At 30.8% G+C, this 25,828-nt stretch overlaps 3 protein-coding genes and 1 long non-coding RNA gene across 7 annotated transcripts; all 4 read right to left on the bottom strand.

The window, feature by feature from the left end:
* Window positions 1-2,585: 2,585 nt before the first annotated feature.
* Window positions 2,586-8,303, bottom strand: LOC115701203 (2-alkenal reductase (NADP(+)-dependent)). Its single transcript, XM_030628929.2, has 6 exons — window positions 7,951-8,303; window positions 7,679-7,865; window positions 7,426-7,574; window positions 4,763-4,780; window positions 3,875-3,957; window positions 2,586-3,073 (listed from the first exon to the last, which is right to left on the bottom strand). The coding sequence occupies exons 1-6, from the start codon at window positions 8,176-8,178 to the stop codon at window positions 2,701-2,703; spliced, it is 1,038 nt and encodes a 345-aa protein (XP_030484789.2). The 5' UTR covers window positions 8,179-8,303; the 3' UTR covers window positions 2,586-2,700.
* LOC133029971 (uncharacterized) lies at window positions 5,423-7,419 on the bottom strand. Its single transcript, XR_009683901.1, has 3 exons — window positions 6,925-7,419; window positions 6,219-6,282; window positions 5,423-5,820 (listed from the first exon to the last, which is right to left on the bottom strand). It is a non-coding gene; the product is annotated as an uncharacterized LOC133029971 (long non-coding RNA).
* A 6,529-nt stretch (window positions 8,304-14,832) lies between the features above and the next one.
* Window positions 14,833-18,993, bottom strand: LOC115700909 (monothiol glutaredoxin-S15, mitochondrial). 4 transcript variants are annotated; one of them, XM_030628580.2, is made up of 7 exons: window positions 18,849-18,993; window positions 17,532-17,619; window positions 17,262-17,390; window positions 17,063-17,162; window positions 16,203-16,269; window positions 15,378-15,456; window positions 14,833-15,279 (listed from the first exon to the last, which is right to left on the bottom strand). In XM_030628580.2, exons 2-7 carry the CDS (start codon window positions 17,601-17,603, stop codon window positions 15,220-15,222), a joined length of 507 nt encoding a protein of 168 aa, XP_030484440.2. In that variant the 5' UTR covers window positions 17,604-17,619; window positions 18,849-18,993; the 3' UTR covers window positions 14,833-15,219. The 4 variants fall into 4 exon arrangements, with proteins under 4 accessions (XP_030484440.2, XP_030484439.2, XP_060958044.1 ...); XM_030628579.2 differs by having other exon boundaries at window positions 17,532-17,625; window positions 18,849-18,987; XM_061102061.1 differs by having other exon boundaries at window positions 18,719-18,860.
* Window positions 17,606-18,317, bottom strand: LOC133030645 (small ribosomal subunit protein uS17z-like). Its single transcript, XM_061103450.1, has 3 exons — window positions 18,151-18,317; window positions 17,918-18,086; window positions 17,606-17,650 (listed from the first exon to the last, which is right to left on the bottom strand). The coding sequence occupies exons 1-3, from the start codon at window positions 18,315-18,317 to the stop codon at window positions 17,606-17,608; spliced, it is 381 nt and encodes a 126-aa protein (XP_060959433.1).
* Window positions 18,994-25,828: the final 6,835 nt, after the last annotated feature.

A 25,828-nucleotide genomic window follows, 5' to 3' on the forward strand; every position in this document is an offset into this window, starting at 1 on the left:
CATTTTAATGTAAAGAAAATAATAATTTAAAAGTCTAATACATATAATACAATTATATTGCAAAATTTAATAGATAATGCATATTCTATTCTTATATATTTTTTTTCGACATTCAATTTAAAATAAAATTAAATATCTTTTTATATATACAATTTTTTTTTTCCTTTGAATTTGTTATTTGTTATTTTATTTATTTAATGTGTTGTTGTAGACATAAAATAACTATAATTTGTTTTATTTTGTTGTTAGTTATGTGAATTTTTTTTTTTATAAATATTAAATAATTTAATATTAAAAAGTAACCAATCCAAAGTAACCGATCAAATCCGCACTTTGGCGGATTGGATTGGATTGGATTTGAGCTATTGTGTGGATTGGATTGGATCCAAAAAAATGAAATCCGCACTTAGTGCGGATTGGATGTTGTTTGACCAAAAAATGTGCGTATTGGATCGGATGAACAGCCCTAAATGCACCCCCTTAAAAGGGATGTACTGATGTACCTTGACTTGTTTCGGTATCCAGAAAAAAAAATTAGTCTAATTTTTTTTCATATTCATGTACGTTATAGCTATATAAGATAACTTACAAAATTTTGAAAAATTCAGAATAATTTATAATATAGAAAACAATGTTCAAACAGTCTATTTTACACGCTTATAAAATAAAATAGTCATGTGTGCAACACACTGTTTGAACGTATTTTTCGGCGTGTTAAACTTTTCCAAATTTCTTAAAATTTTGCATGATGTCTTAACAGGCCCGGCCCTGGACATAGGCGGGCTAGGCCTGTGCCTAGGGCCCACTCAGTCCAGGGGCCCAAAATTTTTTTTTCCTCTTTTAAAATTATACAATTTTTTTTATTAATTTTGAAAAATACCATATTTTTTCTAACATAAGGGCCAAAAAAAAAAAATTTGCCTGTGGCCCACTTTGTTTCAGGGCCGGCCCTGTGTCTTAAATAACTATAACGTACATGACCATGAGAAAAAATTTGACTAAAAAATTATTTCGGGTACTAAAACAGATAAGGATGCATCAATGTACCCATTTTAAAGGGGTGCATTGTAGAATTTTCCTATGTTATTTTTAATGAGATGATTAGATAAAGTACTCTTATTTACAAAAAAAAAATAAATAAATAAATAAAATTATATTTTTATGTTTAAATAATTTTTTTATATTTTATAATTTTATATAGAAATAACGTGAAAATAACAAGAAAAATATATAAAAGTAATAGAAAAATAATATTTAAATAATATCAAAACAACAACAAAAAATAATATACAAATAACAATAAATTAACAAGAGTACAATATAAAAATATCGTATTTTCTGTAAATAAAATTATTAAAATTATTAAAATATTTAAAATTCCGTACAACTGTATTTTTATAATTTTTTGTTATTTTTATGTAATAATTCCTTACTTTATTAGTTAAAAAAAAAAATCTTACTTTAATTTATTTTTTAAAAAAATTAAAAATTACTCATATAAATTTTTATAGAATGTGTCCAAAAATATGAATTTTTCTTCTTTTTAAAAAAGTTATTCTCTGAAAAATAAAATAAAATAAAAAGTTAAAGCATATGAGAAAAATAATTTAAGGTAATCGGTTAAAATTTTGGATATTTTTGTAATTCTCTTTTTTATATTATTAATATATGGAAGTTGATATTTATTGTAAAGATAAATTTACAAAAGATATTATTTTTAACAAAATTTTTACACTTTCATGTTTAAATATTTTTTTTTATATTTTCACAGTGTCTTATAAAAATAATTCGAAAATAATAAGAAAATCACATAAAAATAATAAAATAACAATATTAAAATAATATACAAATAGCAAAACAACAATACAATAAGAAGAGTACTAATTTCGTATTTTTTATAAATAAAATCTTAAAATCATAAAAATATTTAAAAAAAATTATAACTGTATATTTGTTATTTTTAGATATATATGAAATTATCTCATTTTTAAAACATAAATAGAAAAATCGATATTTTAATAAGGGATTTAACCATGGTTTTAAGTTAATGATTAGATAATTTCTTTTTCTCGATTTTAATTTGAGTAAAAATTTAGGAATTATATTCCTTGTTGAATCGGAGGAACTCAAATTCACACTTGAATTCAATGAACTACTTAGCTTGAATTCTTTATAATTAGGTATCCTATGATGAGTAGGCCTAGCAAAATTTCTTAATTTCACAATAAAAAAAAAAAATATGAGGAACTCTAGTTTGAGCACATATATGAAGATTTTTTTTTTCTAGACTTGTTACTATTACTAAATTTTTATAAAAAAATATTTAGTTTTGTGTCATATTATTTAGTTTTGATTTTTGTATTCTTCAACTGATCCTCATGTTGTAGTAATTAAATTAGGATCTTTATTAGAGAAATTGCTAATTTGCTGTCCAATTTTCTTATAGCATATCCAATTTCTGTGTTCGTCAAACAACTTATAATCGCACATAAATTATCATATAATAAACTAGTTTGATTGGGATAATTTTCATCTTCTCTATAATGTATTACACCCTGACTTTTTTCAATAAATACTCATAATAATAATATTAATAATGTCAACCTTTTTTATTCATTAGTAAAACAAAGAACTTATTCATGTTGGTATAGATAGTAGTAGATATAAATATATAGGCCAATGAAAAGCAACATTAGGCTGCTACACTACACGAATGACTTGCTTGCCAATATTTTTACCAGAAAATATGCCAACAAGAGCCGATGGAGCATTTTCCAACCCTTCTTTTATGTCTTCAACATACACAAGTTTTCCATCCTTGTAGAGAGTAGTAACATGTTCAAGGAAAGTTGGGAATAAGTGTAAGTAATCACTTTGGATAAATCCTTGTATCTTGAGACGCTTTACTATTACATTGTTGAGGTGGTAAAATGATTGAGGATCACTAAGATTTTTCAATGACAATATTCCACATGCAGCAATTCTACCGAAATTTCTCATGTTTCGGAGTGCTGCATCAAGCATTTCTCCTCCCACATTGTCGAAGTAGATATCGATGCCTTGTGGAAAGTACCTATAATGATAAGTGAATTATAAAAGCGTCACCTTATACAAATTTCTTGTATCGAGCCTTTTTTATATAAAAGTATTAAGTAGTTTGTCTTCTGATATTTTATAAAGAATTATCAAAAAAAAAATATTGTTTTTAAAGAAAGATTATTTCATACCTCAAACTATATCTACAATACAGAGAAAAGTATTAAGTTAGTGAATGATATTGATAATCACATTTACCTACCATTATTGATTTAGTTAGGTAACATACCTAATGCGATTAGTTTTAAATTTAATGAATACTAAATAAACATAAACGAGGTATTTTTTCAAAAAAAAAAAAATATATTTTTTTATGTTTTATTTTAATTTTGCATTTTACAACTTCAATTTTTATTTATAAAACAATTCTAATAAAAAGTAAGAAAATAATTAAAAATAATAAAAAAATTAACACTATAACTATAAATTAAACAAAAAAACGAGAAAACCAATTAACATGACAACTATAAATAAACTATAAAACGACTAAAAAAGAATATCAAAAAGTCTACTTAAGTTTGAATATTTGTAAGAAAAAAAAGTTCAAACTATGAAAATAAAAATTAACATATTTTTGTATTTTTGTATAAAAAAAAATCTACTTTAGTTTGTATTTTTGTAAAAAAAAAAAAAAAGTTCAAACCATGAAAATAAAAATTAATATATTTTTTGTAATTTTTTTTTATATATTTTTTGGTCTATTATGTAAAAAATTTAAGTTAGTATATAATATATAAAAATTAACATATTGATTTATTCTGAAAAATTATTGACTAACCTCTTCAAAGCAGCAACTAAGTTTGGCTCATCCTTGTAGTTAAAAGCATCATCAAACCCAAACTTATTCTTCAATAGATCAACCTATACCATTAATTTTCACTTGTGAAATTTTATTTTATTAAAATGTAAACATTATTCTAAAAATTAATATGACTATACGATTAACTTATATACACATGCATGAATTATATATTGGAAAACTTTTTATATAGTTGGAGTGGTACTTTTATCCTTATCAATTAATATCCTCATTTTTAGCATTTAGAATAATCATAATTTAAATTGTCTATATAATTGTGTACATTATAATTATTGTTAACATTTTATTTATTTTGAAAAATTTAGAATAATTTATTATATTAAAAATAAGATTTAAACAATTCAATTGCACTCCTACTCTTTTTTTTCATACTCCTATAATTGATTATTTTTTGTAACAATTTATGATATGGATGAAAAATTTTATTGGATTATAGTCATATAGCTAATAAGTTTTAATTCTATAATATAGTTTTGATAATTGAATAAATAATATATGTATGATTAAAATATATATATAAACAATAATATAAATCTTCATATAACAAAATTGAGTTATAATATCTTTAAATACTAAAAACATATAAACTCTCCTATCAATAATAACAAAAGTAATAAACCACTCGTGGTGCTTAGCACCTTCTTACGTGTTAATATTGTTATTAGTGCAATTAAGTATTGGGTCTCATGTAGTTTAATATAATAACTTTTAGAAAGCATTATTGTTAGTCAATCGCAAGGCGACACATCTCAAAAGTATTAGGGCACCACTAATATCCAATAATTGTTTTCATATATAATTAATAACAATAGTTTATTATGAATAAAATAATAGTTAATAATTTACTTTGTCATTTGAACCAGCAGTCACTACTACAAAATTGGGCTTTAGAGGCGGTTTTTAAGGGCTTTCAGCGTCGGTATTGGCGAAATTCGCTACCGACGCTATTCCGGGTGACGCTAAAGGGTTACAAACAACCGACGCCATAGGACCCCTATGGCGTCGGTTATTTCATAATAACCGACGCCATAGGGGTCCTATGGCGTCGGTTGTTTCATATAACCGACGCCATATGACCCCTATGGCGTCGGTTATTATGAAATAACCGACGCCATAGGGTCTTCCTATGGTTTTTTTTTTCAGCTTCCAATTTTGTATTTTAGCATAATTTATATATATTATTTTATTATTAATATAATTAAATTAAGTATAAATTATATATAATAACCATAAATACAAATTAAATTGAAAAGTTGAATAAATACACATCTACATTACTCTAAGTGTTTGTATATTAGCTATCTTTTTATTAATATTTTATATTATGTGTTTGTATTTTTGTAGTATATTAGTATATTTTTATAATTTTTTTTTAATATATTAGTCTCATTTTTGTAGTGTATTGTATTTTTGTAGATAAAGGGTTAAAATTTGCATGAAATTTTTTAAAAACTTTGAACATTATTAATAACTTTTGATCCGGTTGTTCGCTTGAGGCGATTTTTTTTTTTTTTGAACTTGGGTGTTTTATTTTTCTATTTTACTTAACATAAACTAATAGAATTCTTATTTTAAGTATTAGAATTAATGTTTATAATGTATTTGTTAATTCTAGTGTGTTTTGGTATATTGGTAAAAACTTATCAATCTATCCTTTTGGTCACAAGTTCAAATCCCAATATAGACCTTTTTTGTATTTTTTTTATAGCTTACTATATCTATCCTTAGTACTCAATAATATATATCCTATGTATTACATCAATATTATTCTAAAATTACTTTAAGCATTTAAAGATTATCTAAATATATATGAAAAATATTCTTATAAAAGTAGGTTAAAGAAAGCATACCTTATACCAAAAATTATGTATTTGTCTTCTGATAAAGTCACTTCCGATAAAATCCTAACAACCAAGTTTAAGAGAAATTAAAATCAAATATTATTTTAATTTTACTGAAATTTCGGCAGCATAACGACTATAATTGAACGTTTCCGAAAAATTCAAACCTATTAATAACAACAAAACACAATTCAAAACAATATGAAATAATCACAACAACATTTAGCAATATAAAAATTTACCACCCATTCGACTGCAGTACATGTATTCACAGAACCTACTTCACTAAGGATGAATATTGAAGATATTCAAACTCATCTAACATGCATATTATTTCACCCATCGATTCGGCGCATTACAATATATTACAGAACCTACTTCACTACGGATGAATATTTAAGATATTCAAACTCTACTAAGCATTCATAATTAATTTATAATAAAATGTAGTGAGTGTATACCTCGAGCTAACTAGAAACCGATCAATACTAAATAAGTCAGATCCTTGCAAATTGACCTCACAACCTACAACAGAAAGAAATACTACAAAATTATAATTTTTTTTATTTAGCTACTTACTAGTTATATAATTTATGAGTATTTAGTTACTAACTAGTTAATTTATTACTAACTAGTTAAAAATACATGAATAGAATGAAAATTAGTAACTTGCTAAGTAGTTGTAATTAACTATCTACTAGCTACTAAAAAAAATAAAAACACATGATTAAAATTGAAAATAGAAAAAAATTGATACAAAATAGAGTTAATTTTTAAACTTTTGTTTCTAAACTAATTTTTTAGAAAACAATTTCTAAACTTTTATTTTAATACTCTCTTATCTCATTCTCATTCACAATATTTAACAAAACTATTTGTTTAAAATACTCAATATATACATATACAATATATAAAATACTCTCCTATTTATCTCATTTCTCATATACATACACACACAATACATATTCAATACAACACAAAATACATACATATATACTCTCCTATATCACATTTTTCATTCACAATATATATACACACAATACATTTCTCATTCACAATATATACACACAATACATATTTAATAATATAGAAAAACCCTAAAAAAATTTATAAAATAAAAAATAAAGCAATGTTCAGTACTAAAATTAGTAGAAATTAGATTTATACCTTAATAGACGTTGAAATACAATGTTTTCTCCACTAAAAACGGTGGCCGGAGGTATAACCACCACCACCACTACCTCTACCTTCGGTTTACCCTAAAAAATGAGGAAAAATGTGATCTTTTCAGGTATATAGTTTTAGGTATGAAAAATAGAAGATTTAGAAACAAAAATGAGCTAAAATGGTGAAAAAATGGTGAAATGGGGGTGGTTTTTCGTGGTGGTTGGCGGAGAGGGTTTGGGGTTCTCTGGTTTGGGGGTTTCTGGGTTGGCTGGTCGAATGAGGAAGATGATGGGCTGGGCTAGGGTTATAAACCCTTTAGGCGTCGGTTTTTTTAGAAATAACCGACGCCATAGGGGGGACACCCTATGGCGTCGGTTATTTCCAAATAACCGACGCCATAGGTGGTGTCAAAATCCCTTCCAAAAAATTCCAACCCTATGACGTCGGTTCTTTAATATTTGCTGAAAAAAAGTGCCTCTAAAAGCTTGGTTTGTAGTAGTGAGTTCCAACCACATAACAACCATGTAACTTAGCAAGTTGGCCAACAAGTTGACCAACAGCACCAGAAGCTGTTGAAACAAAAACATTTTCTCCTTTCTTTGGGGAGCACACCTCAAAAAATCCCACATAAGCTGTAAAACCAGGCATTCCTGCATAATCACACACTTTCTATATATTTATAACACAAATTAAAATTATATATATATAACCAATAACATAATTAAAAATATTGACAAATGAAATATATATATACCAAGAACACCCAAATGGTATGAAAGAGGAATATCATTATCCAAATCAATTTTTCTGAGTTGTTGGATATGATTTGGAGAAATTAAGGTGTATTCTTCCCATCCAGTCATCCCAGCCACATAATCACCAGCCTTGAAATCTGGGTGATCAGAGTTCACAACTTGGGACACACCAAAACCTTCAATTGGCTACCTTTGCCAAAAATACATAATAATGGTTACAAATTGGTAATAATAACAATCAACACAATATATCTTTATATATTAAAAGTACCTGACCAGGAACGAAAGATGGAATATAAGAACGACGATAATATTGCATTCGAGCTTTCATGTAAGGATCACAAGAGAGATAAAGATTCTTAACAAGAATGGATGAAGACCCTTTTGGTGGGTTGTGATTAGTTATCATTATTTCACTCACTTTCACTTCCATGTCTGTTTCTTTTGGCATTGTTTCTATGTACCCTTTAAGTAACACTTGTTTGTTCTCTACAGCCATTTTTGTGATATGATCACTACAAAATTTGCACTGTTTTGCTTTGTTTTAACCCAATGGAAAATTATATATATAAATAAATAATAGGAGTTCATTATAGTAGTAGGGGGTCACTTTTATAATTTTTATTTCTACTGGTAAGGGTGCTTCTATTTTCAACACGTTAGATAAATTATAAGTCAATTTTTATTTATGTAACGATGTACATTAGTCAACTCACTATTTTTTTTTAAAAAAACAAAATAATTTATAGTACCAACAAAGAGATACTTTTATAAACACTAAAATGTAATTATAAAATAATTTACAATGATCTACAGTTTTTTTTAATATTTTTACAATTTTTAACTTTTCATTTTTTTTACAAAAATGAAAAAAAAAAAAAAAAAAAAAGTGTAATTTTATAAACTTTGTGTAAAAATTCCAAAAACAGAGTTTAAAAAACTAATAAAATATTATAATTATATAATATATACCGTCATAATTTTTGTATAATCTATCTCTAAATAAAAGTCAAAAACAATTAATGAATGCTATAATTATAATATATATAGTTATTAATTTTTTACAATAAAAGTCAAAAATACTACCAATTATAAAATTTTCTAATATTATATATTTATTCATTTATTTGTAGCCTTTTCCAAACTCAATGACTTTGGTATTTGTTCATTTTGTTTAGATTATGTTATCTTCCAATTTGATTAGATATGTTTGGCCCAAACTATTTGAATTTTTGAAATATGGAAACATCATACATGATTCATTATATACAATGAAGTAAAAACCATTTACTTAGAGAAAAATAAAGAAATAATAAATTAGGAATTATACTATAATAATAATATAATAATAAAAATACTAGTGTAACAATTAATATGAAGATAAAGATACTATCTTTATTTTATTGTTAGTAGAAAAAGGTCTTTGTTGTCTCTCTTCTAGAATATTAGAGTTAGAAAGACTAAGATCTAAGAACTAGATTTATGATACACTAGGAAGCTTTTAAGAGTTATGCGAGAAAATTAAAGAAATAGTAGAATTATCAATTTTTGTATGTAGTGTATGATAAAGAGATGTTGACTTCTTACAAAATTAAGTTACAAACTTTCTAAACTACCTATTAGAGTTAATCTCATATTTCTCATGTGTGGAAATAAATTATCATACATAAGATAAATGGGTCACTTCTCCCATTGCCAATTAGTTTTGAAATTTATCCTAAATTTTAATATGGTATCAGAGTCATTTGTGATCCGTTGTGAACCCAAAGTGTCACTGGTCCAAAAAACTGTTTGTGATGATCCACATTGCAGCTAAAGTGCTGCCAGTCCAAAAAAGATACTTTTGATGTCTCCCCTTTAACTTCCATTTGGGACCTTTCGGTCAATGTGTGTCAATTTCCAGTGTTGGGAGTTTTTTTACATGTTTCAAAATCTACAAATTTCTCGACGTGTACACCCACAAATTTCTCGATATTTGGTCTTGTGGGATTCTTTCAAATGTTATGTTCGGCCATGTGGTCTCTTAAAGGTCGTTCGTTATACCCACACTTTCTAGGCACAAACTTGAGGAGAGTGTATTAGAGTTAGTCTCACATTGTTCGCGTGTGGAAATAAATTGTTATATATAAGAAGAATGGGCTACTTCTCCCATTATCAATTGACTTTAAGATGGAACCTCATTCATCTTATCTCAAATTCTAACATCCAAATCTATAAAAAGAAAAATTAAAGAAAATTGATGATACAAAATATCATTTATAAATTGTTTGGTACGTGGGATTGGATTAGAATTTCTTAAAGATTTGATTGAATTGTGTTTAATAACACTTTTTATGCATTGAAAAAAAAAATGAAAAATTGTATAAATATAAGATGTGTTTATTTAGTTATTTAATTAATTTTTATTTTTTTAATTAAAAAATATATATTTGTAATTTTTTTTAAATAAGAACCAATATTTTGAAAACAAAAATAAAGTATAGTCTATCCAATAATTCTCATTTTTTTCTCATTCCTAACTTAAATATAAAAGTTTATCACATACATTTTTATTTTTTTCAAAAATCAAAAATCAAAAAATATATATTTTTAACTTATATGTGTTGATGCGGTTTTTTGTCAACTAATCTAAAAATATCGTGAATAAATAACGATTAAACTTAGACTATTTGATTGTCACAAACAAACCAATTTAAATAAGAAATAATATTAGACACATGATTTTTATAGTGGTTCACCTCTTTGATGTGGCGGTAATAGAATATTTTACTTGTTGTTTTATTGGTTAATGCTCAAACACATCAATGTTATATTTTCAAGAGTGTGTTTGAGGGATTACAATGAGCGAGATCTTTAATGGAGATCTCGTTAGTGTCTTTGTGAAAAATCATCGACAAACACTTTATTTAGCTGAGTAAAATATGTATGACTTCAAGGTGAAAAGATTGCTCTTCTGGATGATGAGAGAGTAGATTAAAGGTCAAGGTTCCTTTTCATGATTAATGACTAATGACGTTTGGTTGGAGGTAATGAAATGGAATGGAATGGAAAGAAAATAATTTTCATTTCATTCATTTGTTTGGTTGCATTTAAAACCATTTGAATACCATTCCGATAGAATCGCATTTCCATCATTTTGGTAGAATGACTATTTCATTTTGAAATGGAAAAAAAGATCATTCTAATGTAAGATTTGAAAAAATTTAATAATTTTTTTATTAATTTTTTTATGCATTTTAAATTTTATTCTATTTCATTCCTATTCCAATTCTCATTCTCATTCCTATTTCTATATTTTCATTCCTCCCAATCAAGCGTCACCTAAGAGTATTTCTAGGAATGCGTATATGAGAGGAAGAGAGAGTCGCCAGGTCTTAGGTGATTAAGGACCACGTATTTCAGGTTATGAACTTAAGGTGATGATTTGGCCCTCAAAGAATGTATAAGGCTTGGAAGTCCACCAGCCCCTTCTCTAAATCTAAAAATTATGTGTATATAGACATAGGGTTTGTTATTGAGAAATACTAAAAGGTACCAGTGGTTCCTCGTACTCTTCTATGTGTCAATATCGCTATTAGTCCAACTAAGTATCGGGTCCCATATAATTTAATATAATAGCTTTTAGGGAGTATCACTAACCAATCGTAACGCGACATGTCGAAAAAATGCTAGGCACCACTGGTGCCTAATAGCAATGCTCTTTGTTATTCGTTCCCCAACAATTCGAGAGAATGATACATTTATTGTGCCCTTTTACATTTAATAATAATAAATAATTACATAAAAAGTAAATATCTTCTCTATTTTCAGAGGTAGCTAAGTTTTGAAAGTCTTCTAGAAGCTTCATCTTCGAGAGATAAGTCGAGAATGTACAAAAGGGGTTTCTCTCTTAGAAATAACCATTGTGGGTGAGCACTTTTTGTGATAAATCTAACATGCAAGTATATTTATCGTTTACAAGTAACAGACTCACAAGAGTGAGGTCAATCCCACAACTGTAGTTAATTACCAAACAATTAAATTTTTAATTCTATTTGGTGACAATAAAAATTGAGAAAAGAAGTTTAAAAAATATTAAAAAAAACAAAAATAAATTAAAGTGAAACTTAACAATGATTAAAGCTTAAGGTGATTAATTTCGATTGCATCTACTTTATATGGTTTAATATAATTTAATTCTCAAATTCTAATTTTCATGTGATAGCGGATTTACTAAAGAAACTTATATTCAGGCTAGGACATATAAATCTTAACTTATATGCAATTTTTTACTCTCGTGATAAATTTAAACACATATGAGGCATTAAGCATAAAATTTCTAAATGCTACATAAACCATATAGGTACTCTCGTCCTATATCAAAATTTATGTCTATTTCACTATAGCATTATCAACACTCACTTCTCAAATATTGCATTGAAATTATAATTAAAAGTAATTAAATACGAATAAAATAAATATATATAGAAAATTGGAGAAGGACTAAATCATATTAAAACTAAAATAAAGTATCAAACAATCTCCATTAACACCCTATTAAAAAGTCTAGCTACTCATAATCTTCGAAAACATCTAATAAAAATTAACTAAGAACATAAAAAATAGAAAAAAAAGACAAAACTCTTCAAAAAATAAATTTTGAAAGTCTTTGGAGCCGCTTCTTGCTTCTAATTTTCGTTTTCCAAAGTCCTCTACTGAAAAGTGTTGAAAAGGGGGCCTTTATATAGCTAAAAGAGGATAAAATCCTAATGTTCTCACAATTTAAAAGAGGCGGGCCATTACACTACCTTGTAGTATTGCGACGCTCAAAGCTCGATTTTGGCAGTGAGTTTCCTGGTGCAACGACTGATTAATGTTTTAGCCATAACAATTTTAATATTGCTCGGAATTGGACGATTCAAGATATTTTAAAAAGCTGAAAGAGAGATGTAGAACTTTTATTCACAATATATTTCCTCAAAGTGAACGCATAATAGTTAAAAATTAGATTGAAGCTTCAAACTTGATTTTTGATCACAAACGGAGTGTGTTGAGCATCCAAAACTTAGAATTTTTGACCACTTATATCCTAGAACTCTAAATTCCATGATAATTCAATATATTCATCTAATTTTACATGTTTCTTCTTATTCTCAATTCACATTATGAATTTTACCATTTAAACCTAAAATAAATAAAAAAAAATAAGTGTAATTCTGCACAAAATGAATATAATCAATTAAAACAACCTCTAAAATACTTTATAAAATACACCTAAAATTAGCCTATCAGCATTGACACCAAAGAAATGTCAGTAATCACGTAAGGGACCATTTGGGCGAGTACTGACACTTGAAGAGTGTCAATACTCGTGTGGCATACTTCCTTGGAGAGAACTGCCACCAAAGTACAGAACTGCCACCAAATTTTTGTGTGGCATACTCTTTGGGCGAGTACTAACACTAAGTAGGTGTCAATACTCGTGTATGTCTCAATTGTTGGCCATCTTGAGTTGTCTTTAACAAGTCTTTGAAGGTTAGTGGATATTTTCTAAGGTTTTGAGCTTCAAACAACCCAAGATTCCTCTTTGAACTAGCATACACGAGTATTGTCACAAAAAAAAGTGTCAATACTCATGTAAGACATTTCTACACCCTTTAGGGATTTCTCTCATTTTGTAAGTAATTATTGATGTTGGAAAGAATTATTTAGCCATCAAATCCCTTCTTCCTTCCTTATGGGTGAGTACTGACACATCCTGAGTGTCAGTACTCGTATGGTATATGTGAATACTAATCCTTAGGGAGTGTCAGTACTCGTGTAGCACTCAGGGCCGTCTCAAGCTTTGAGGGGACTTAGGGCAAAATTTTTAAATGGAGCCTAAAAAATACTTTATACAATTAATTAATTATATAAATAATAGGCAACAATACATATTTGTTAAAATAAATAAGAAAAAAAAAAGTATTAAATTAGACTATTTTTTAATGTTTATTGGGTTGGAGCTCTTGGAACTCTAAGTTCCAATATCATTTATTAAAAATTTGGGCCTACAAATATGTGAGCTTTCACAGTTTTTTTTTAAGAAAAAAAAAAATGGGCCTCTTTATGTTGAGGGGCCTGGTGTAGTGGCCCTTGCTGCCCCACCCTTCAATCTGCCCCACCCTTCAATCGGCACTAGTAACATTATTCTCCTCATTTTTTTTTTTTTTTTGTGCAACTTTAACTTTAAAGTTCAAGTCTTAGTGCATGCATGTGATATTTTGATTAAAGTGTTAATTTAATTCTTCTTGAGTATTTCTTAATTTGTGGCTACTAACACCAGTGAGTGTCAGTAGTCATGTATGACCTACTCTCTTAGATTTGGTGATGTCATCTTGTCTTTATACTCTTGTATTCCCATTAAATTAAACATCTGAGCCCCTTGTCGAATTTCTTCTCGAATTGGGGTTTCTAGAGAGCAACACTTTCTTGCATTTGTCAAGGAGACAAATCTAGGGCTACCCTAGGGGTGCGACTACTAACAATCTTAGGGTAGTAGTTGCATGCCTCGTGCTCTCTGCCATGTGGTTTTGTCTCTTGTCGCTTCTTGGTCAAAATTTTCTTTGTTGACTTTTATATCTTCAATGTGTTATTCTTAGCTTGAGGGCCCTTACAGAGAAATAATAATAGGTATTTATTCTTTTAGTAAAATTCAAGCATAACAATATGTTTATAAAATTTTAAAATAAATATTTTACACAAGTCGTACATTTTTTTTTTAGGTTAATTTCAATTAACATTAATTCAATTACCCAAAACTCTATCCTAAAGTTATAACTCCGTAGTTATCATTCATAATTTTGTAATACTCGAATTTAAAAGAGAGCTTTTAGGTCTGAATAGTTTTCAATATATTAGAGAAAAAAAGTCCCATTTATTATTATTATTATTATTATTAAAAAAATATAAATATAAATAAAGAAAATAAAGGAAATCATGATTTTCACAAGATGCCAAACACAATTTTTTTTTTTTATTTAAAAAACACAATATTTGGAGTTCATATCTAATATTTGGAGTTGAATGGATTTCAATTTTCAAACACAGTGCCATCAGGTTTAAATCAAATCAATTTTGATATCAAGATTTGGAAACTTTCATATATTATTATTGTATCTAATACTATTTAGAATTTTAGATCACAAAAGTCCTCATAATAAGCCAATTTCATTACATTTTTTTTCTTTTTATATAAATAGCACATTTGTTTGGTGCTTATGATCAAAAAAAAAGTAAAAGAAAAATAACAAGAGCTCACAAGTTCCAAACCAGAGACTTCTCCCTTACCTTATTCCCTTGCCCGCTACTGAGGTCCGAGCTAGCGTTGTTGACACTTCTTTCGGTACAATTCATGTTTGTGTTCATGCTCAATAAAACAAACAAACAAAAATTCGATATGCAGCTCTACAGAGTATAAATGAGAACAAATCAAATTTATCGCCCCCTCAAACTTTTAGAAACATGTTAAGACCAAAAATCGACGATGCTGCTGAGTCTCTTCTCTTCCGAATCCAACAATTCATTGAGACTTTTCCTGATTGACCGTGACATCTTTAAGCTTTTCCTTCAGTTCACCGGTCTGCAGATGAAATTCATTCATCATAGTATCAGAGAGTTCATGTTGTTTTCGATTTCAAATACGAAAAAGAGATAAATAATCTATGGTAACCAACTTACCTGGTGCAAATTGAGAATAATATCTGAACCACCTATGAACTCTCCCTTGATGAATATCTGTGGAAATGTTGGCCATTGGCTGCAAAGAAATGCATACACAAATTCTTTTAATAAATCAAATCAAATTACCAAGATGATAAAAAAGGCTATCATTGAGCCCTTCATTGAAATTCGATCCAATACAATACAAAAACGAAAGAAATGAAAGACAGAAGGGGAAATTCTAAAGATGATAAATCAATTCAATTTCACAAAACAGTTCACATCACCCTAAATTCCCTCTCTGATATATTACTCTTTAACAAACATTACCTAACCAAAATAACAACCATAACCGCTCAACTACTTACCTCCCTACGTGTACCAATATGCCTTGACACTAATCTGATTCTAAGCAATTTTATATATTGTGGATGTATATATCAAAGGACAAATATAAACATCCATTACAGTACCCAAGAAGGGTAGCTCAAATGGTTAGCCATGTAGTTTGCTCCCGCAAGTATGAGGTTCACGTTTCTCTTAGGTACCTACATAACAATTGCTATAGTTTCCTGCTTCCCATAGGTTAGGCCAGGATTCTAGTTTCGGAAAAAAAAATCCTTCCAGTGATATAATGTGATGAAAGTAAGTAAATATGATGATGGAAGTAAATATGATGATGGAAATGAATTGGTGGCCCTGCGCCACTAAATTAGATTAAATTTAATGATTCATTAGAAGTGGCAGACTTTTTAAGAAAGAGAAGGGAAAAAAAAACATTCATTCAATCTTCAAATTATCGATTAAGTACCACAATTAAACTGAAAATGAGCATACTTTTACCTGAAGGCTTTTACAGCAGTTTTCAGCTCGGGATTTTCCAAAATATTTCTAGCACTCAAAGGAACATCTGAAAAGACCAAAATCAGTGTGTAAAAACATAAGTGAAGAACTGTAAATGAATGTTTGATTCGTCTTAAGAAGGCAAACACATCTAATAAATAATAAACTTAGGTGGCGTTTGGTAATACTTTTTTAATCAGTTTTCTGTTTTTAAAAGTAGAAAAGTGAAAATATTTTTCAAAAACATGTTCTATAAAACTGTTTTTACTTTTCAATTTTATAATTATAAATCAAAATTTTAAAAACAACAAAATTCACTTTCAATATTTTTTTAAACAATTTTTTTTTCTTAATCAATCTTTTGGATTACGACCAGACCTGGACCCAAATTCCCTCCCCACGGCCCTGGCGCTGAACCCGGCTTTTGACTTGAGCTCGAATCCGACCCCGGACCTAGACCTGACTTTAATAAAATCAAAAAATAAAAATAAAAATGAACTTTACAGAACACACTTTTATTTTCTGTTTTTAAAATTAAAAAACAAAATTAGTTATAGAACGCATTTTTGTTTTTCAAAAATAAATTTTTTAAAAACAAAAATTTTACTTTCATTTTGTGATTAAAAAATTAAAAAACAAAAGTGTTACCAAACGACACCTTAACAAATGAATTCTCACACAATTAGCAAGAGATAAAGACAATTAACTAAGCATTCTATCAAAAATTTGTCCAAAGAAATAATTGGGTACATGCATCTTATGTAAGGTTCCACGAACATACACATAGATTGAACGTGTGTTATACAGGACATATAATTCGAGCATTAGTTTTGAGTAATAGTCGGAAACATTATTCTCACCGTATAGACTCAACACCCTAACTGCTAGTGAGCTAAATCCACACTGAGGAAGATCAGGAACACCTTTCATGTAAACCATTACAGGATTTTCCTTGATATCCTATAACAGAAACAGATCAGAACAATGCACCATAGATCTTATCGATATATAAATATACAGACATACATATATAAAAATGAATTAGGCTGAAATATGTACCTGCTCAACAATGTCCTTCAAAGATAGGTTAGAGCTATCAAGCTTACTAGTAGGCTTAAAATCGTCATGTGTATCTGAATCATTAGTATTTGAGAATCTTCTCCCGTACTGGACGAAAGATCCAGTAGCCTAGTATTATAACAGAAACATTCAACGTATTATAACAGAAACATTCAACTACTGCCGTTGAAGATAGATATAGAAATAGAATCATCAAAAGTAATTTAATAATCATAACCCCATTAAATAATGTACAAAATCAAATCTTACAGTTCTTGTAGAACTAGCAGTGGAGAGACCTGAAATTCCCTTTAATAGCATGTGTGATAATGACCTTGCCATGATTATAAAGATAACCCTGAAACTACAACAGCCAATAATGTGATTATCTAAGAAAGACAAAAAGATTTTAAAAGTATCCAAGAAAGAAAGAAAAAAAGACCTACCACATCTGCTATCAAAATTTTCTTTTTTCTTGTTAAACAAAGGAAAATTTCTATATTAAAAAAAAAACCAACTTCAAAGCTTCCCCCGATAACAAATAATGTTTCAATAGTAATGGGAAAAACAAAAAACACAAAGAAACAACAACTATTGATCCAAGACATTCCTTGTAATGCCAGCATACAAGAAATATCAGAGAATTTAAGTCTCACAGTCCTGTAAAAGCCTAAGGGACCAACATAAACCACCCCTTTTGAAGCATTGAACCTCGCCGTCTTTGACAATGGCCCACATTGGCCTTCTTTCACAGATAGTTCCAACCCAGCAATGATGGTCCTAACCATCTTAGCACTATGGAAAGTCCCAACTAAAAGATATCCCCTAACAGAAACAGTTTCAGTATAAAGGCACTTTTTATCAAATACAAGTTCCTTCAATCGCTTACTTCGGGGTCCTAAAACACAATCCAACACTCTTCCAGAAACAATTCCCTCCCTCCATTTCCACCTCTCTCTTCCCCTTGGAAGATTTCTTGGAGCTTAGCTTAGAAACACCTTGGACTCTGAACCATATAAAAATCTTTGCATCCAGAACATAAGCCACAAATTCCATAAGCTTGAGCCCCCAAATTGAAAATAAATTAAGCCCTAATTATAAATTCATACTACAAAACCAAAATCCCCAAAATCTTTTATCTGTCTAATGTCACATAAATTCAACCTACCCATGAAAGATGGTATTTACTATTGAGAAGCCTATATAGTAAAGTCAACGAATTACACATCACTCATTCAGTATAACACTGAGCTTCTCCATCAAAATCAGAACTTTCTTTCCTTTTTTCCAAAAAATGAGAAACCATGTAAGATCACAGAATTTAGGATTATACTGGCATTTATTTATTTATTAAAAACAAAACTCATATCTTAGCAGCACGAACCGAAAAAATCGTATCTTCGAATCAATAACACACACAAACATAGTTACAATGTAAGGAGAGAAAAAAAAAATACCCTTTTTTGGCATGAAAAACCCCTTTTGGGGTTAACAGAGATACAAACAAAAAAAAAAAATTGAAACTTGGTGTCGGATTTTGGAATTAAAAGAGGAGAAATGGATGTAATCGAAAGTTGAAGAACTTACCGAAGGTTTCCTGTTTGGAGACTTTGATGACTAAAACCTCAAATGCCTAAAACCCAATTATCTCTTTAACAAACCCTTCTCTCTCTCTCTCTCTCTCTCTCTCTCTCTCTCTATTCATTTTATTTATTTATTTATTTTATAATATTGCTTCTTTCAACAAAAAAAACCATTGCTTAATTTTTAATGGGACGGATTTGGTCCCGTTAGAGCATTTTCAATGCTAACATCTTTTAAAGATGCTAAGAATTTACACATTATTTAAAAATATAATATTTTATTTTATCTCTTTTTTACATCATTTTATTTACTTACATTATTAAAATTAGGAAAGGGAGAACTTATTAAATAAGGGAGAAAAGAAAGGGAGAACTTTCCCCACCAATTTTGTAAGGAATGTCATTAATGGCACGTTTACTATACAGTATTAAGACAAATAATAAATTAATGGAGAAATATAATAGAATAAATAAAAAATAATCAGAATCAATATTTATAATATGTTGTTTACTAAATTTTGTTGGAAATAGAATAGTTGTGATTTATCTTGTTTACTTTATAATTAGGAAACGTAATCGAAATGCTTAGATTGACTAAATTACCCTTTTTAGTTAAACTATATTATATGGTAGTTATTTTATATGATATATTTTAAAAGACAAAATTGTCATTATATATTTAATATTAAAAAATAAAATAAAAATAATTAAAATCAATTACCCTTAATGGCATTCCTTACAAAATTAGTAGGGGAAGTTCTCCCCTTATTTTCTCCCTTATTTAATCAAGCTCTCCCTTTTCTAATTTTAATAATGTAAGTAAACAAATGTAAGAGAATGATTACCTTACCATTGATTTCCATTACTTATTATTAAACATGCCATATAATATAGGGAATGGGAATGGGTCAGGGAATGGGAATGGGAATGGGATTGGGATTGGGATTGGGATTGGGAATGGGAATGGGCCAGGGAATGGGAATGGGAATGGGAATGGGAATGAGAATGGGAAAGGGAATGGGCGAGAGAATGAGAATGGGAATGGGAGTGGGAATGAGAATTGGAATGGCTCAGGGAATGGGAATTGGAATGCTAATGGGAATGGGAATGGGAATGGGAATGGGCCAGGGAATGGGGATGGGAATGGGAATGGGAATGGGAATGAGAATGGGAATGGGAATGGCAATAGGAATGGCAATGGGCTGGGGAATGGGAATGAGGATAGGAATGTGAATGCAAATGGGAATGGGAATGGGCCGTGGAATGGGAATGCATATGGGAATGAGGATGGGGAATGGAATGGGAATGTGAATTGGCTGGGATTTAGGTTTTGAGGTTTGGAGTTTGGGGTTTAGGGTTTAGGGTTTAGGGTTTAGGGTTGGGGTTTAGGGGTTAGATGTTAGGGTTAGAGGGTAGGGGTATGGGTAGGGGTTTGGAGTCAAGGGTCAGGGTTCAGGGTTTAGGGTTTTGGGATTTTGGCATTTGGGGTTTTAGGGTTTGGGGAATGGGAATGGGAATGAGAATAGGAATGGGCAGGGGTTGGGAAATGGGGATGGGCATGGGGATTGAGAATGAGAATGGGAATGGGCTGGGGAATGGGAATGGGAATGGGCCGGGAAATAGGAATGAGATTGGGAATTGGAATGAGAATGGGAATGAGAATGCGAATGGGAATGGAAATGGGAATGAGAATGGGAATGGCTCAGGGAATGGGCCAGGGAATCGGAATGCGAATGGGAATGGGAATGGGCCAGGGAACGGGAATGGGAATGGGCCGGAGAATGGGAATGGGAATTGGAATGTGAATGGGAATGGAAATGGGCCGAGGAATGGGAATGGGGATGGGAATGAGATTGGGAATGGGAATGAGAATAGGAATGGGAATAGGAATGGTAATGGGCTGGGGAATGGGAATGTGAATGCAAATGGTAATGGGAATAGGTCGGGGAATGGGAATGAGAATGGGGAAGGGAATGGAAATGAGAATGGGCTAAGATTTGGGTTTTGAGGTTTGGGGTTTGGGGTTTAGGGTTTAGATGTTACGGTTAGAGGGTAAGGGTATGGGTACGGGTTTGGGGTCAGGGATCAGGGTTTAATCAAGTTATCCCTTTCCTTATTTTAATAATGTAAGTAAACAAATGTAAATGATTGATTACCTTACCATTGATTCCCATTACTTATTAGTAAACATGCCATAATTTTGTAAGGAATGCCATTAAAGGTAATAGATTTTAATTATTTTTATTTTATTTTTTAATATTAAATATATAATGATAATTTTGTCTTTAAAATTTATCTTACAAAATAACTATCATATAATATAATTTAACTCAAAAGGACTATTTAGTCAATTTAAGCATTCTGATTATGTTTTCTAACAAAGTAAACAAGCTAAATCACAACTATTCCATTTCCAAAAAATTTTAGTAAACAACATATTACAAATATTAATTTTGATTATTTTTCATTTATTCTGTTACATTTCTCCATTAATTTATATCGATTTTACATATTGTATAAGAAACGTGCCATTAGGGTTTATGGGAATGGGAATGGGCCAAGGAATGGGAATGGGAATGGGAATGGGAATGGGAATGGGAATGGGAATGGGAATGGAAATGGAAATGGGAATAGGAATGGGAATAGGAATAGGAATAGGAATGGGAATGAGAATAGGTATGGGAATGGGTCGGGAAATGGGAATGTGAATGGGAATGGGAATTGAAATGGGCTAGGAAATGCAAAAGCAAATGGGAATTGGCCAGGGAATGAGAATGGGAACGGGAATGGGAATGGGAATGGGAATAGGAATGCAAATGCAAATGGGAATGGGCCAGGGAACAACAATGGGATTGGGAATGGGCAGGAAATGAAAATAGGAATAGGAATGGGAATGGGAATGGGAATGGGAATGGGAATGGGAATGGGAATGGGAATGAGAATGAGAATAGGAATGGGACTGGGAATGCTATTAAGGGCATGGAATTCAGAATGGGAATGGGAATGGGCCGTGGAATGGGAATGGGAATGAGAATAGGAATGGGAATGGGAATGGGAATGGGCTGGGGAATGGGAATGGGATTGGGAATGGGAATGGGAATGGGAATGAGAATGGGAATGGGAATGACAATGGGAATGGGAATGGCTCAGGGAATGGGAATTGGAATGCGAATGGGAATGGGAATGAGATTGGGAATGGGAATGGGAATGGGCCAAGGAATGGGAATGCGGATGGGAATGGGAATGGGAATAGGAATGGTAATGGGCTGGGGAATGGGAATGAGAATAGGAATGTGAATGCAAATGGGAATGGGAATAGGTCGGGGAATGGGAATGAGAATGGGGAAGGGAATGGAAATGGGAATGGGCTGAATTTGGGTTTTGAGGTTTGGAGTTTGGGGTTTAGGGTTTAGATGTTACGGTTAGAGGGTAGGGGTATGGGTACAGGTTTGGGGTCAGGGATCAGGGTTTAATCAAGTTATCCATTTCCTTATTTTAATAATGTAAGTAAACAAATGTAAATGGTTGATTACCTTACCATTGATTGCCATTACTTATTAGTAAACATGCCATAATTTTGTAAGGAATGACATTAAAGGTAATAGATTTTAATTATTTTTTATTTTATTTTTTAATATTAAATATATAATGATAATTTTGTCTTTAAAATTTATCTTACAAAATAACTATCATATAATATAGTTTAACTCAAAGAGACTATTTAGTCAATTTAAGCATTCCGATTACGTTTTCTAACAAGGCTAATTAGCAATTTTTTCCCCCGAATTTTGACATGTACTAAATCATGTTCCCTGAACTTTTTTGGCCGTTAGAAATTCCCCCTGAACTGTTAAGATTGTTAAATTTAAGGCTTTTTATCTGATTTTAGTAAAAAAATTCTAACATGGATGAAAGTTCAGATGGCATGATTTATTACATATAAAAGTTTGAGGGGCATGATTTGGTATATATCAAAGTCTGGGGAGCATGATTTAGTACTTGAAACAGTAAAATTGAATGAAATTAGACAAAAGTCCTTAAATTTAGCAATCTCAATAGTTCAGGGGGAATTTTTAACGACCAAAAAAATTTAGGGGGCATGATTTGGTATATGTCAAAGTTCGGGGGGAAAAATTGCTAATTAGCCTTCTAACAAAGTAAACAAGCTAAATCACAACTATTCCATTTCTAAAAGATTTTAGTAAACAACATATTACAAATATTGATTTGGATTATTTTTCATTTATTCTGTTACATTTCTCCATTAATTTATTTCGATTTTACATACTGTATAGGAAACGTGCCATTAGGGTTTATGGGAATGGGAATGGGCCAGGGAATGGGAATGGGAATGAGAATGCGAATGGGAATGGGAACGGGAATGGGAATGGGAATGGGAATGGGAATGGGAATAGGAATGGGAATGGGAATAGGTATGGGAATGGGTCGGGAAATGGGAATGGGAATGGGAATGGGAATGCGAATGGGAATGGGAATTGAAATGGGCTAGGAAATGCAAAAGCGAATGGGAATTGGCCAGGGAATGGGAATGGAAATAGGAATGGGAATGGGCCCGGGAATGGGAATGGAAATAGGAATGCAAATGCAAATAGGAATGGGCCAGAGAACAGCAAAGGGAATGGGAATGGGCGGGGAATGAAAATTGGAATAGGAACGGGAATGGGAATGTGAATGGGAATGGGAATGGGGATGGGAATGGGAATGGGAATGAGAATGAGAATGGGAATGGGACTGGGAATGCTATTAAGGGCATGGGGATTCAAAATGGGAATGGGAATGGGCCGTGGAATGGGAATGGGAATGAGTCGGGGAATGGGAATGAGAATAGGAATGGGAATGGGAATGGGAATGGGCTGGGAATGGGAATGAGATTGGGAATAGGAATGGGAATGAGAATGGGAATGGGAATGGGAATGACAATGGGAATGGGAATGGCTCAGGGAATGGGAATTGGAATGCGAATGGGAATGGGAATAGGAATGGGAATGGGAATGGGCCAAGGAATGGGAATGGGGATGGGAATGGGAATGGGAATGAGATTGGGAATGGGAATGGGAATAGGAATGGTAATGGGTTGGGGAATGGGAATGAAAATAGGAATGTGAATGCAAATGAGAATGGGAATAGGCCGGGGAATGGGAATGAGAATGGGGAAGGGAATGGAAATGGGAATGGGCTGAATTTGGGTTTTGAGGTTTGGGGTTTGGGATTTAGGGTTTAGTGGCATGTTTACTAATAAGTAATGGGAATCAATAGTAAGGTAATTATTCCCTTACATTTGTTTACTTACATTATTAAAATTAGGAAAGGGAGAACTTGATTAAATAATGGAGAAAAGAAAGGGAGAACTTCCCCCACCAATTCTATAAGGAATGCCATTAAGGGTAATGGATTTTAATTATTTTTATTTTATTTTTTAAAATTAAATATATAATGACAATTTTATCCTTTAAAATATATCTTATAAAATAACTACCATATAATATAGTTTAACTCAAAAGGACAATTTAGTCAATTTAAGCATTCTGATTACGTTTCTTAATAAAGTAAACAAGATAAATCACAACTATTCCATTTCCAAAAAGTTTTAGTAAACAACATATTACAAATATTGATTCCGATTATTTTTCATTTATTCCGTTACATTTCTCCATTAATTTATTCCGATTCTGATTACTGTATAGTAAACGTGCCATAGATGTTACGATTAGAGGGTAGGGTTATGGGTACAGGTTTGGGGTCAGGGATCAGGGTTTAATCAAGTTATCCATTTTCTTATTTTAATAATGTAAGTAAACAAATGTAAATGGTTGATTACCTTACCATTGATTCCAATTACTTATTAGTAAACATGCCATAATTTTGTAAGGAATGCCATTAAAGGTAATAGATTTTAATTATTTTTTATTTTATTTTTTAATATTAAATATATAATGATAATTTTGTCTTTAAAATTTATCTTACAAAATAACTATCATATAATATAGTTTAACTTAAAAAGACTATTTAGTCAATTTAAGCATTCCGATTACGTTTTCTAACAAAGTAAACAAGCTAAATCACAACTATTCCATTTCCAAAAGATTTTAGTAAACAACATATTACAAATATTGATTTGGATTATTTTTCATTTATTCTGTTATATTTCTCCATTAATTTATTTCGATTTTACATACTGTATAGGAAACGTGCCATTAGGGTTTATTTGAATGGGAATGGGAATGGGAATGGAAATAGGAATGGGAATGGGAATGGGAATAGGTATGGGAATGGGTCGGGAAATGGGAATGGGAATGGGAATGCGAATGCGAATGGGAATGGGAATTGAAATGGGCTAGGAAATGCAAAAGCGAATGGGAATTGGCCAGGGAATGGGAATGGGAATAGGAATGGGAATGGGCCCGGGAATGAGAATGGAAATAGGAATGCAAATGCAAATGGGAATGGGCCAGAGAACAACAATGGGATTGGAATGGGCGGGGAATGAAAATTGGAATAGGAATGGGAATGGGAATGTGAATGGGAATGGGAATGGGAATGGGAATGAGAATGAGAATGGGAATGGGACTAGGAATCCTATTAAGGGCATGGGGATTCAAAATGTGAATGGGAATGGGTCGTGGAATGGGAATGGGAATGAGTTTTGGAATGGGAATGAGAATAGGAATGGGAATGGGAATGGGAATGGGAATGGAATGGGAATGGGAATGGGAATGGAATGGGAATGGGAATGGGAATGACAATGGGAATGGGAATGGCTCAGGGAATGGGAATTGGAATGCGAATGAGAATGGGAATGGGAATGGGCCAAGGAATGGGAATGGGAATGGGGATGGGAATGGGAATGGGAATGAGATTGGGAATGGGAATGGGAATAGGAATGGTAATGGGCTGGGGAATGGGAATGAGAATAGGAATGTGAATGCAAATGGGAATGGGAATAGGCCGGGAAATGGGAATGAG

This window comes from Cannabis sativa, chromosome 8 (assembly GCF_029168945.1).
Source record: "Cannabis sativa cultivar Pink pepper isolate KNU-18-1 chromosome 8, ASM2916894v1, whole genome shotgun sequence".
Classification (NCBI taxonomy): Eukaryota; Viridiplantae; Streptophyta; class Magnoliopsida; order Rosales; family Cannabaceae; genus Cannabis; species Cannabis sativa.

Excerpts from the sequence above, each read along its gene's own strand:
- LOC115701203 (XM_030628929.2), bottom strand. The coding sequence starts at position 8,178 with ATGGCTGTAGAGAACAAACAAGTGTTACTTAAAGGGTACATAGAAACA. Across the intron at positions 7,575-7,678 it reads ATACCATTTGGGTGTTCTTG|GAATGCCTGGTTTTACAGCT; the intron begins GTATATATATAT and ends GTGATTATGCAG. Across the intron at positions 3,074-3,874 it reads TTAGTTGCTGCTTTGAAGAG|GTACTTTCCACAAGGCATCG; the intron begins GTTAGTCAATAA and ends TTATCATTATAG.
- LOC115700909 (XM_030628580.2), bottom strand. The coding sequence starts at position 17,603 with ATGGCAAGGTCATTATCACACATGCTATTAAAGGGAATTTCAGGTCTC. Across the intron at positions 17,391-17,531 it reads CTGCTAGTTCTACAAGAACT|GCTACTGGATCTTTCGTCCA; the intron begins GTAAGATTTGAT and ends TTATAATACTAG. Across the intron at positions 17,163-17,261 it reads TGAAGGACATTGTTGAGCAG|GATATCAAGGAAAATCCTGT; the intron begins GTACATATTTCA and ends TTTCTGTTATAG.
- LOC133030645 (XM_061103450.1), bottom strand. The coding sequence starts at position 18,317 with ATGGAATTTGTGGCTTATGTTCTGGATGCAAAGATTTTTATATGGTTC. Across the intron at positions 18,087-18,150 it reads TTGTGTTTTAGGACCCCGAA|GGGATATCTTTTAGTTGGGA; the intron begins GTAAGCGATTGA and ends TGTTTCTGTTAG. Across the intron at positions 17,651-17,917 it reads CCTTAGGCTTTTACAGGACT|ATAATCACATTATTGGCTGT; the intron begins GTGAGACTTAAA and ends TGTCTTTCTTAG.